The sequence below is a fragment of the Eptatretus burgeri genome, chromosome 1, assembly GCF_056783735.1.
Source record: "Eptatretus burgeri isolate ZD-2024b chromosome 1, Ebu_testis_v1, whole genome shotgun sequence".
Lineage (NCBI taxonomy): Eukaryota > Metazoa > Chordata > Myxini > Myxiniformes > Myxinidae > Eptatretus > Eptatretus burgeri.
In genome coordinates, this window is record NC_140961.1 from 63,624,340 (window position 1) to 63,638,058 (window position 13,719).

The 13,719-nt window shown below is 41.4% G+C and overlaps 1 protein-coding gene across 5 annotated transcripts in view; it reads right to left on the reverse strand.

Moving 5' to 3' along the window:
• LOC147034601 (roundabout homolog 1-like) overlaps positions 1-13,719 on the reverse strand; it is a 451,205-nt gene that overhangs the window by 86,423 nt on the left and 351,063 nt on the right. For all 5 annotated transcript variants that reach the window (XM_085885921.1, XM_085885946.1, XM_085885911.1 and 2 more), the window contains 5 exons: positions 9,483-9,654; positions 5,273-5,502; positions 2,455-2,536; positions 1,915-2,074; positions 58-224 (listed from right to left, as the gene is read on the reverse strand). In XM_085885921.1, the coding sequence (XP_085742047.1) occupies positions 58-224; positions 1,915-2,074; positions 2,455-2,536; positions 5,273-5,502; positions 9,483-9,654 (811 nt within the window). The remainder of the gene's footprint in view (positions 1-57; positions 225-1,914; positions 2,075-2,454; positions 2,537-5,272; positions 5,503-9,482; positions 9,655-13,719) is intronic.

The window sequence follows — 13,719 nt, forward strand, 5'->3', positions numbered from 1 at the left end:
AAGAGGAACGCCAATAGTCAAAGTACAGCTTGGGGGTATGTGTCCCGCTGTCCTCACCTTGTGTGCGCACAGGATCTGAGATTGGACTTGGTTCACTGACACCGTTGGGACCAACAGCACGTACTATGAAGACAAATACACTTCCAGGACGTAGATTCTGAACAGTGTGAGCTGCCTGCCGAAGGTCTGCTCCAACCACTGTCCAGCCAGGGCCCAAAGAACGACTGTGATACACAATTGCGAAGTGCAAGGGAACAAAAGTCATCATAGTGCCATCCTCAGATGCTCAAACATTTTACCTTTAAAAAAAAAAATAAACATTAAATCACTCGTAGAACGACACTTGGCGAAACAGAATGAACGAGAACAGCACTTGGTTGAGCGCATACCTCCGCCAGGCTAAACAGTTTACATTTTGTATCCCACTGATCGGTCAGATCTGAATTCGGACCTTAACCAAAATCGAATCGGCTTGTTCTTGTCACTTACTCAACTCATCAACCCAGTTTTATCATAACTTGTCCACAACTTTTTGAAACATCATGCTTTACATAGTTGTTAGCCTTATCTTTCAATGGTGAAGAATCACTTCTAAAAACTAAAAAAATTCTCGTATCCAGATCCGGATTCAGATCTTCAACAAAATTGAATCGATTCATCTTTCTTACACACCCACCCTGTCCACTAAGTTTCATCCAAATCAGTCAACAACTTTTTGAGATATTGTGATCTATATTCTTTTCAGCTCCATTTCTCAATGGTGAAGAATCACTTAAAAGTTTTTTAAAAATTCTTGTTTCCAGATCCAAATTTGGATCTTAACCAACATCGAAGCGATTTGTCCTTGTTGCACACCCAACCGGTCTCCCAAGGTTCGTGCAAATCCGTCAATAGCTTTTTGAGATGTCGTTCTATTTATCATTTTTCACCCTATCTCAAAATGGTGAAGAATCACGAAATAAATTGTGGTATCCAGATCTGGTTTCAGATAGTGACCAAAAATATGATTTGCTCTCCTTGGCTGGTCACCTACATACACAAAAAATTTCAGAACGATTGCTTCAAAACTGTGGACAAAAATCGTACGACAAACAGACAGACAGACAGACAGACAAACATACTTGGCAAAATTATTTTGTCAAGTAATAAAGGAATATTCAACTTTTATGGCGGCTTCATGAAACTACAACAGTGAAAATTGCAACAATTATATTGAAATGTATCTTATCAAATTGCTCTCTTATACAGTACGAGCTAGGTCACCCGATCAAGATCGGGTTATTTCGACTTTAGTAAACCATCAAGAACATTGATGTTAAAAGCCGTAGCAAAAATTAATCCAGAGTGCACCACAGCAATGATGGGCCAAATGGTCAAATTTCCTTGTTCGAGGTCGCACAGAATCACGCAATGACGACTTAGACTCAGTGAACTTCCGTGGTGACTGTGTACCCTTTGTATATAGATTTCCATTCTGCATATGGAATATAAATACATAAATGCAATTGGTTCCATTCACATGATGTGGAAAAGCTGAGGGTAAGTCAAGCTCCGTCCCTCTCCCCGCCGAGGTGAGCATCAGACATATGACGATTGATCGCCCAGAGCACCGTTATTTCTTGTTTTAATATCAATAGGATTAAGAATTGCAATTTTTTTGTTGTGCCAAATTGACCTTTTATATTGTTCCACTGATGTTGACCTTTTACAATTATGAGGTAGAGCAAGTTTCAGAGCAATTTGTACAGGGTTATGGAATTGTATAACAAACAAAAAATGAACAAGTATCTCTGTCTGTCTCATACACACATACGCACACGCGCGAAAACACACACACCTCACTTTCCTAGATACTGCATATAAATGTCCTGAAAGAGAGTTTTGTGAAAAGGACTTGAGATTCTTGGGGCTCACCTAAATGCTTCAACAATGTATGTCATGACCGTGGGCCCATGAGACGCTTGCCAGACCAAAGAAACACTGTTGCGCGTCGCCCGTACGACCCTGACGCGAGAAGGAGACCGAAGAGGCCATGTTTGTAAGGAAGAGGTACCCCCATCATGATGTTTGGAACCTGTGGAGGTTTGAACATGCATTCGTCTCACGAAGAACAATAACAGCACGAACGACGTGCCAAATTCGATGCGCTATTCACCAGGTAAGTACAGTATTGCCTCAAACTCCAGGTGTCTTAACAACAATGCTTTGAAAGGAATGCATCAATTCCCACAACATTTTACAACCGAGTGTGTGTGTGTGTGTGTGTGTGTGTGTGTGTGTGTGTGTGTGTGTGTGTGTGTGTGTGTGTGTGTGTGTGTGTGCGTTTTAACAGGCACTCCACAGCACGACACATGATACCGAGACGCAGGCACATCGCCGTTCACATTTACAAAACCAGGACATTTGTCATCATCGATCGGATGCTTCATTTGTATGTCAGGCTTGGCCCATTACCTTTGACCTGCAGAAATGAATTCCAGGTCGTTTCTCCATTTGAGTTGCGGGCGACGCAGGTATAGACCCCAGAATCTTCCAGCTGTCAACAGTGAACACGAGAATGACATGAATTTTCACGTGTGGTTCGCATTAAGAAACGTCCTGATTTAACGCAATTTTCACAGAACGCAAAGGTTTAGGCTGTGACAGCACATCACACCTTTGTGTGGACATTGCTTGAATATGCACAAGGACCTGGCATTGCACGACAACGTACCTAATATGTTTTGTAAAATTGTCATCCAACTGAAACGAAATCGATCAAACCTCATAGAGTGTGTAAATTGTGAAGAATGATGTAAAACAAAATCTATCACTGGGTAATATGTTTTATGGCCCTGGCTTTGTGTGAGCTGTTTTGATTGGCATGAAAAAGCATGATCATCATGCCTAAACTGTTTCAAACCTGCGGAAGACGCGGAGCCTGGTTACGATAAGCATTACGAAGGATCTTCTCCGAGACACCTCAGCATCCATCAATCGTAGAGCCATGTTAAGATAACAACTTCCCAAGATCCTTACTTTCCAACAGATGCTCAGGCTATGTTAACAACCATCAGAAACGAAGATAGTAAAGTTGATGCAAAGCTAAAACTGTTGACACATTCAAAAACCACGAGCACTTTCATGCCAGGTCAAATGCCTGAACAACCCATGTTGGAGGTATGTGATCGACAAACTGTGCATTTCGTAAGGCGAGCTTATGGACGTCAAATGTTCGCAAAACTCCAGCATTCATGCAAACTGCTCACTCCAAATGGAATGGCTTTAAAATGTTGTCAAATCGGATTTGTGTTGGCCTGAACATCTTGTCACGTGCAAAGTTTCATATAGAAAAGGTACTTTTGGCAGTAAAGTGCTTCAAATGAGATTTGTTTACTCTCCTGGTAAGGAGCCATGAACATTCAAACTATATACGAGGGGCATTCAAAAAGTTCAAGGAATGCTGTACAGTCTTTTTATGGGGCAATATAAACATACATTAATGTTTACTAGCAGGGACCCATTGAGCATCCGTGCAATGTATAATGTGAAGTCATGTCCTCAAACCTCCCCCCACCCACCCCTTTGCCCCTTTCCACTCACAAACCACAAGTCCTCAACCTCTGCCTCCCAACCCCAAGTCTGTCCTCACCATCCCCCTCCCAACCCTAAGGCATCAATCCCCCTCTCCACTCCATGCCTTCAAACCCTCTCTTCACAATGACTCAAACCCCCCACTCCCACACCAAAAGTCCTCAACCCTGCCCCCTTCCCCAAAGCCTGATCCTCTCCCACCCAATTCTGTCCCATTTTTTGCTCTCCCCCTTCCCCCCCCCCATTTCCCAACCCCAACTATGCTTTCCCCTCCCCACACTCCTCACACTCATAAAAGCAAACGGGGATCCCCACATTCCTCCCCTATCATGCTATCACCGACTTCACAGAAGCAACTATTGGAACAACTCCGACATGTCATGGCCCATCGTGGTCACCTGTTCAACTCACAATCCTGGGAAATATGCAGAAAAGATATGTGACCATGAACAGGTTAATTGTGTCAATAAACGACCGACCAGAAACCAATTAGCTTTTTCCTGATTGGTGTATACACACATCATTAAAAGTAAATAATGACCATGGACAAAGACCTTTTCAATGACATGGATTTAAGCTCTGCATGAGAGAATGCTACAAGGTTATTTTGGGTGGTGTGTAAGGCAACAGATTACAGCTTCGACCGCTGAGACCTATCTTCACAAGTCCTGCAATGTCTATCAGGATCCTTTTAACCATCGCTTTGGTCACTTTTCACTGAAGGGAAAACTTATATGGAGGGGATGGCGAATGTGAATATGAAAGCTCCTAAGATACATATAATATCTTTGGCGTCGCATAACAGTGAGCACCAACGTGGCAGTAACATGATTCTTCATCAGGTTTAAATTGTGGATGGAGTCAGGCAAACTGTCCGACCAATGGATGAAACAGAATGTTTCACACACACAGACGGATGGATGGACGGAGGTACAAGCGTATTATTACGAAGATGTAGATGTAGATGTACCACAAGATGCGATCATATGACTTATTTGCCGTTTCAGAGTATAACTGAGAAGATGTCAATGTTTTTTTTTTTTGTTTAATATCAAAGGTCAAGCTCGAAAGAAATACATGACTGGAGATGACCTTGCACATGATCAAGGTACCACCTCATTGTGTACGATCTACAGGATCCAAGTAAAAGGCGGACTTCACGTGTGAACTCAAGTTTATTGAAGTTAATACCAGGGCAGATGGCCAGCAAATGCACCTGATCCACAAATTGTTGCCAATCATGATTTTGGTTTCAAAGAACAGGATAACTCCCCATACATCTTGGACCTTGCGCCGAGTGACTATTATTTGTTTTGACGGTTGGTGTTCCATCAACACGACGGCGGGGTGCACCATCGACAAGGAACTGACTGAAGCAAGTGAGACGGGGCTGAAGGAGCAATGTGAAAGCTTCTATTTTGTTGGCCTGGACCGTTTGAAGGGCAAATGGAGCAAGTGCATTAAAGTGAAGGTACACAACAATGGAGGATAAACATGTTGGTGTTTCTGAGACCATTGTGGGTATCTCGTTCTAAGAATTTACCAAATATTTATGAGTAGACTCATTATTAACAGTTAAGAAAATACCATTTTGATTTTGTTGAACGTATGGTGTGAGAGGTGGTAACATGAGTTTAAGGACATAAAGAGACAGAAGGTATTAATTACCTTGGGAGAGGAAAGAATCTCTTTAACTCACCCGAGTTGTGCGGATGAGGAGACGTCCTTTCTGCTGAACAAAATGCCCATCGAGTGCAGGAATTTTTATGCTATCTCGCAACCAAAAGATGGTGGCAGGCTGGGAGGCTCTCGACCCGGCCCTCCTGGTGGCCTCCGCAGCTTGACATGGCAGTAGGGCTGTGCTGCCCAGGGGAACTGTTTGATTCGGTGGAACGTGCAGCAGTATAGGTGGAAGGTTCTCTGGTGTGACTGCAAGGCATTTGTGGAGCATTGAGAAGGAAATTGAGAATACCAGAGTAGGTTTCTGAAGAAACTACATGGAATAAAACTATAAACTAGATGGAATAAAATTATAAAAACAATGGAAAAGGAGAGATAATTAAATGTTTCCACTCCTTATGTTTATTTATTTATTTATTTTTTATTTTTTTGGGGGGGGGTGTTCCAGAAGTCTAAGACTCATGGAATATCTGGAACAAAATTGCACACACTGAGACAACACCGAAGTTGACTTCAGACAAACACAGCCACTGAGCTCGGAAAATTTGGATTCAAACCATATCTTGTGGCAAGTGTACATGTGCTTGCATTTGTGCATGTGATCAGTGCACTTCCTTTCCCAGCATGAAGGAAAGACTCATCAACTTGTATTTTATGGCATTCAGTCTTTCCACAACCAGGTTGACTCAATCAGAAATGTGTGCAGTGGTAAAATCTAGCTTCATAGAAAGTCAAATGATGATTGGATGGAAAATGCAGCCGGCATTCAAAAAAAAATCCGTTTTCTGCAGGCATGGGTTGCAGTGTTTGACGTCGCAGGAAAAGTATATTTTTACAAACTTTTAGTACAACCAGATAGCACATTTGTGCATAAACGCATGCAAGCACATCAGATCATGCATGCACACAGGCAAGCAAACGACCATGTTGTCAGCAGCCATATAAAACACATACGAAGACCCATGTGTGTGCAAGAGCATCCATGACAATGTGTGCACCACTTGCATCGCTATTAAAATCTTGAAAATAAATTTCAGTCCTTCCAATGGAAGTACGACGGTCCAATGTCTCCCATTAATTTTGCACCCGACCTTCAACAGGCAAAGGGAATCCTGCCCTCACTCATCCATGACCATGCACGCACACAGGCACTCACGGCCATGCAAGCACACAACACAGGCACCAATGACAATGCACACAGGCACTCATGACATGAACGCACACAGGCACCAATGACAATGCACACACACAGGCACTCGTGACCATGCACGCACACAGGCATGCACGACCATGAGCGTGTACACGTACCCAGGAAAATATACACATACAAATACCCAAGCCCGTGCTTGGTGTAGTGAGAAAATGGGAAAGATTGATGAATGGTAAATCATTCCTCAAATAATTCACACACGATTTCTAAGGTGTTAGGGTTCAAATGTAACTTCAAAATCAGATTTTTACTTTTATTATTCTCAATGTATGTGGGTGTTGTGATATATTATCTGCATAATTTGGTGTGCGCATTGGTTGTTTTGTGGATATTATGACGAAATGCGAGAAAGACAATCTTATTCCTGTTTCAGTTTCATTTCAACTATAAAAACGAGAAGGGTACTCGGTAGAGCGCATACCTCTGCCATGCAATGCCTGATCCACGAGAACATATCAGGCCCAATACATGTTTGAAATATCATGCTATATAGCGTTTTTTGCCCTATCTCTCAATGGTGAAGAACCACTTAGGCAATTAAATCATTCTCGTATCCAGATTCGGATTCAGATCACCAAAATCTAATCAACTCGTCGTGGTCACACACCCAACCTGTCCACCAAGTTTCAGCCGAATCCGTCCACAACCTTTTGAGATATCGTACTATATATCGGTTTTGCCCTATCAATCAAAGGAGAAGAATCACTTTAAAAATTCTAGTAGTCGGATCCGGATCTTCAGCAAAATCTAATCAGTTCATCCTCGTCGCACACCGGACTTGTCCACAAAATTTCACCCAGATCCGTCCACAACCTTTTGAGATATCCTGTACAGTGTACACAAACAGACAGAAAGGGGTGAAAACATAACCTCCTTCACCTCCGGTGGTGGAGATAATGATCCAATAATTGCACAGAGCTGGAGGATCCATTCATGTGGTCGATAATGACCCTTGTTTAATGTCCCAGGAATAAATGCATATTCAAATAAAATTAAATGAAAAAAAAAATTGCATACCTATTCCTTTTTCTATTGTCATTATCCAGATCAACCATCTTTTATCACAAAATAAGTTGTTATGAACAGTCACAATAAGTCTGAATTGTACTGTTGTCATATTATTTATCTGTAAACCTCTTAAAGAAAACATCCATTCAATAACGACAGTTTCACACTGGGAACCTGATGAGGTCAACCAAACTGGGTTCAAATGAGGCATTGCAGACTAATTTTTTTAACACACAGGGAATAGTCCAACAAGGCTCTGATAAACCACAAAACAGGAGTGGCATTGCTCAGCATTTTATTAGTTTATGAGAAATTGACGTTGATGTGCCAGTTTTTGTCACAATTGAGTCAATCTATTCTGACAAAAACAGAAAAGAATCAATGTGCCAATGTCAGAACAAGCTTTGTTCATCCGTGTAGCACACCATTGGTTGGCATTATTTATCCACACTCACAGCTCAGGTGAGATCACAACCGAAGTAATCATTGACTGTGCCGATGTCCACGATTATCCCAACGGTTCGCAGGCTACCCTCAGCTTTTTCCAATTTTCGCAGCATATAAGATGAAATATTTTTGAAGGGCAAGAACCATTTCTGCCGTGACCTTGTGGTCGGCGTTAGCTGCCGAGACCATGTATTGTTTTGTCCCCCGGCACCGTGCAACGACACTTTGGTCGGAAATGTCAGTCATTATTTCCAATAAAAGATCACTCAGTCCCCCAACCAAATAACATGCTTCAAAGAATGTGCAAGGAGGAGAACCCAACATGGTGAAAGCTCAAATTGAGAACATTGCCAATAACAGAGCAACAAACATTCTGCTTGGAATTTTAACAATTATTATCCTTTATATTTTCACCGTGTGACCATTGTTAGCCCGTCCACACGTGCAGCGGGAGATGGAGTTTTGCAATTGTGTGTGTGTGTGTGTGTGTGTGTGTGTGTGTGTGTGTGTGTGTGTGTGTGTGTGTGTGTGTGTGTGTGTGTGTGTGTGTGTGTGTGTGTGTGTGTGTGTGTGTGTGTGTGTGTGCGCATGTCCAGGGCATAACTTTTGATACCATTTGAGCTTTAGTCATCAAATTTTCAACAAATCCCCATCCATCCATCCATCCATCCATCGGGACCATACTCTGTGCAGAGCATTGTTGCTGCCGAAGCAGTCTCCTTGGCTATTGGGCACAATCGTGGACGAGTCGCCACTCTGAAACAGGATATCAACAAGCTGGCACTCATTTTGCCGACCTCGGAAGGATGACAGGCAGAGTCAACCACAGCTGTTATTAATTCAACAGCCGAGTGGGATTTGAACTCAGGATCCTAAGACCCCAAGCCCACCACCTGAACCATGAAGCCAACACCAGGCATACATTATTTCAACAAATCCACAATTATTGAACACTAATTAACAACATTAACTTCTTTTATTTTTCACTGTTGTTTTCATCAAGTTTTGTTTGCGGACAAAAGGGATGTGGATGGGATTTGCATTTTGAGATGCCTTCTATTAATTTTTTTAACACAAGTCGAGGCTCGGAGAAGAGCCATTGCATGTCAAGGTAGAAAAGTGGAAGGATTAACTTCGGAAATTGAATTTGAACAGAGGATTATGTTTTGATGGGAAAATGAAGAGCATCGGGGGAAAAAGATGGTAGGAACATTAAAGGAGGTTTGGAATGGGGCATAAGTGGGGGAAGGGGGTTTGGGAGAGAGGTATGACTGAAACATACATGGAGGTAGAGGTTTAAAACCTTTGTAATTTGTACGGTAGATGGCCTTCTGGCATATGCCATCTCTTATCTAAGTTACTGTTACTTTTTTATACTTGTTCAAGCAATGGCTATCATGCCTGTTTCATGACTCCCTGTCTTAGCAGAAGCACGCACAATAGTTGAAAACAAAACACCAACAGAGAGACAAAATGACCTTTTGATTTTGACAGAACTTTATACCACTAAGTAGATTTCACAGAATATAATTATAGTGCAAGCCATGACTTCTCTGACACCTACCATCAGTGACGTCTAAGTAGGCACGCGCTATGACACTGCCAGCAACACTTAAAGCTTGGCACACGTAGTAACCACTGTCTGAGGGCCGCACATCCGACACTGACAGATCACCACTGGCGCTCACCCACAGGCGGTTGGTCGCCTGAAGAGGTTGATTTGGGAATAACAGAAGCTGCAATGGAGAAGTGAAAGGTGAGAGGTCAATGCCAGAAAATGGTGTTCCTTAAAGGCAGACTGTCCTTCAGCAACATTCACTAAAAGTCCCTTATTTAATAGATCATCACATTGGATGACAATGTCGGGTTATGGGTTTTTACATCGTTAAACATTTCAACTCACTTATCTCATTCGTCCTTTCTTTGCATTTCCACATTCCTATCTCTCCGTGTTGTACTTTAACGAAGTTGGGATTCATCAAGCTGGCTCACATTTATCTTACCTGAAAGAAACTACTCACATTTTTGGTGTGTATAAGCTTGTTGATACAACATGATAAATTTTGTTAAAACCAACAATTAGCTCTGGCAGATATATTGAACAGCAATTGTCTCAACTCTCAAATCATATGTTCTTCTATATTGCTATTTAACAAACCTAATACTTTGGAAAATATCTACATAACGGAAAATAATTTAGTGCGCCAATTGAAAGGCTCGAATTAAATTTAAAAACAATGAAAGAAAAAACTAGAACTGCACTCAGTAGAGCGTATACCTCCGCCAGGGTGAGCATTTCACATTTTGTATCCCACTGATGAGGTCCAGAGGCAGATCCGACCTAACCAAAACTTAATCTACCTTTTCTTGTCACCTACCCAACTCATTCGCCAAGTTTCATCCAAATCCGTCCATAACTGTTTGAGATATCATGCGACATATCGTTTTTAGCCCCATCTCTCAATAGTAAAGAATCACGTAAAATTTGTAGTATATGGATCTGGATCTTCACGAAAAATGAAACAAGCAGTCATAGACTGGTACTTACGAAATCGTCAGCTTGACCTCTGACCTTGTCTAATAAAAGCTGTCTCTAGAGAAGGTAGCGACGTAAACCAGAAGTTTCTACGATGATTCTGTACCAAACCATAAAAAATCATAACGTCGACCGAAGTAAAAATCTCCATTTCTCCACGCAATTATTTAATATTATTTTTATCAAAGTCACAAAACCGTAATATTCGGCCATCCACCAATAAAATTTACATAATCCGACGGCTTAGCGAGTCAGGCATATGACGATAACCTTTATTGGGATAAAAATGACTTTTAAACACCATCTTTATCGAAAACACTGTCAGCGCGCACACGCAGAACATTTACATGACTCAACGACGCGTCTGCTCGAGCGCGCTGCACCATGTGACGAGCCGTGACGCGGCGAGTGAAATATTTTTTATACAATCTTAAAAAGTCTCCAAAACATCCGATTTTTCCCAGAATTTCCACAACCCAGTGTTAAGCGTCCTAAGCGATCGCAAAAACCGAAGACAAAATTAAAATCGAAGTTAAAACGAACTCGTAACGTCGACCGAAGCAAAAATACTCCATCTCTCCACATGAATTTACGGAATTATGCTTGACCTCACTGTGACCTTGACCTTTGACCGATTTTAACCAAAATCTAATCAGCACAAGCAATCACCCTCCTGAATCACGTGGTGTAAATTGACATTGGTAGCTTCTTCCGTTCTCCAGTTATCATGCCTACAAACAAACACACAAACACACAAACACACACACAAACAAACAAACACACAAACAGAGGACGGAAGTTATCAATATACTTACGAAATCTTTAGATTTCGTCAGTAACAAACACACAAATAGAGGACAGAAGTCATCAATATACTTACGAAATCTTTAGATTTGGTCAGTAACAAACACAAAAATAGAGGACGGAAGTCATCAATATACTGACGAAATCTTTAGATTTGGTCAGTAACAAACACACAAATAGAGGACGGAAGTCATCAATATACTGACGAAATCTTTAGATTTGGTCAGTAACAAACACACAAATAGAGGACGGAAGTCATCAATATACTTACGAAATCTTTAGATTTCATAAGTATATTTCGTAACTTACGTCTAATGAAAGATCTATACTGACAAAAAAGACAAAAAAGATGAGTACCAGTATACTGGGCCGGTGTATACCCTGGTTAAAATAGGTGTACCATATCCCTGTGTCGTAAGAGGCGACCAGGGTTGCGTCAGGAAGGGCATCCGGCGTAAAACATGTGCCAAATCACTATGCGGATCATACGGATGATCTGCTGTGGCGACCACGAACGGGAGCAGCCGAAAGCAGAAGATGATGATGATTTCGTAACTTACGAAATCTTTACGAAATATATTTCGTAACTTACGAAATCTTTAGAAATCTCTAGATTTCGTAAGTAACAATTTGGCCCTGTGACACACCCAGCCTGTCCACTAAGTTTCGTCTGAATCCCTCCATAACTTTTTGAGATATCCTGCTCACAAACCGGCAGACAGACGACAGACAAGGGTGAAAACATAACATCAGTCCACCTTCACTTGTGGAGGTAACAACATACACAAATTGTATGTAAATAAATGAAATGTTTCTAAAAGGATGCAGAACAAGTAAAAAAAAAAAAGACATAAAATATCATAGCTCCCATTGTTTCAGCAATTTTGCTGTATGGAGTTAAATGGCTAGTTCACATTAAAGTACAATTAAAATGACCGCCAGTCTCCCAGTCGGTCATCTTTAATCATATCGAAAAATAAAGTGGTGGGCATGTGTACGCCATCATATACTGCACTTGTGCTAAGTTTGAACAAAATCCGACCATGCATGTCTGAGAAATGATCGGGGACACATTTAAGTCACAAAATGGCCACGTATCTGATTGTGAAAAAAAAAATTACGCGCTTATGAAAGACATTATTTCTTATCTGGACGCCAAGTTTGAACAACAACGTTAAATGCATGTCCGAAAAAATGGTTATGGACTTGTTGAAATGGGGTTTTTTAACAATTAAATGGCCACCAGTTTATCATCTTAGCTCTGATCTGAAAAGAAAAATGATGTACATATATGAGGCATCATAATTTATCTGTACGCTAAGTTTGAGCAACATCGGTAAATGTTTGTCCGAGAAATGGTTGAGGGCGTGTTCACCATCAGGTTTCTTACAAATAAAATGGCTGCGAGTTATCCATCTTCGATCTGATCTCAAAAAAAAAATGTGCTTATGCAAGCCATCATTCCTCATTTGTGTGCCGAGTTTTAACAAGATCAGTAAATGTATTTCCAAGAAATGGTTAAAGACGTGTTCGACAGAGGGGTATTTTTTTTTTCTTTTACAACTAAAATGGATGCCAGTCGGCCATCTTGGATCTGATGTCGAAAAAAATGACAGATATATGTATACCATCACGTGTTGTGTTTCGCTAAGTATGAACAAAATCAGTCATTTAATGTCCGAGATATGATTGCGGATGCACACGAAAATCGAGACCAAATCCATAAGCCCCCATTTCAGACGAAGTCCGTTTCAGACGAAATCCAATGGGGGCCAATAAATCTGAGCCTTGGTTAACAGAAGATACTCCTCGTCATGTATTAATTTATAAGATCAACCGGAAGGGTGGTCATCGCGAGGTGGGAACATAGCGGCACAACGAGGCTGGGCTCATGAATGGTGCTGAGGCTTCTGTGTGTGGAGCACAATAAAAGATTGATGGTGCCTTCAAACTGCTTTCCCTGCTTAATACATTACATGTCAACGAGGACTGGATTCTGGTGAGCGCATGGAAAGTAAGCCGGGCTATTGCAGTTAGGCCAAAAAAAAAAAATGTTGCATTGGTGTAACGGGTCACTGAAAAATAGGGTAGGTCGGTCGGGATCTTTTTTTTTTTTTTTTTTCCTAATAAATCCCAAAATTTTTGGATAATAAATCCAAAAATTTAATAAATCCTAATAAATCCCTCCCAAAATCTCCCCCGGCTCGAGTACCACCCTTTTTGTCGACGGGTTCTGTCCGAAACACTTCCGGGTTTTTGCGATTGCGATCGCAATCAACAAGATACTTGAAATCGATAGCAAAAAAACAAAAAAAAACGTAGGGTCGGCGGAATTTTTAGGGTCGGGCGGGTTACGCCAATGCAACATTTTTTTTTTTTTTGGCCTTAGCTGTTTAGCCTACCAACTCCATATTTCCCTGCATACGCTATGAGTCCCTCGTGTCCCTCGGCCGTATTGATC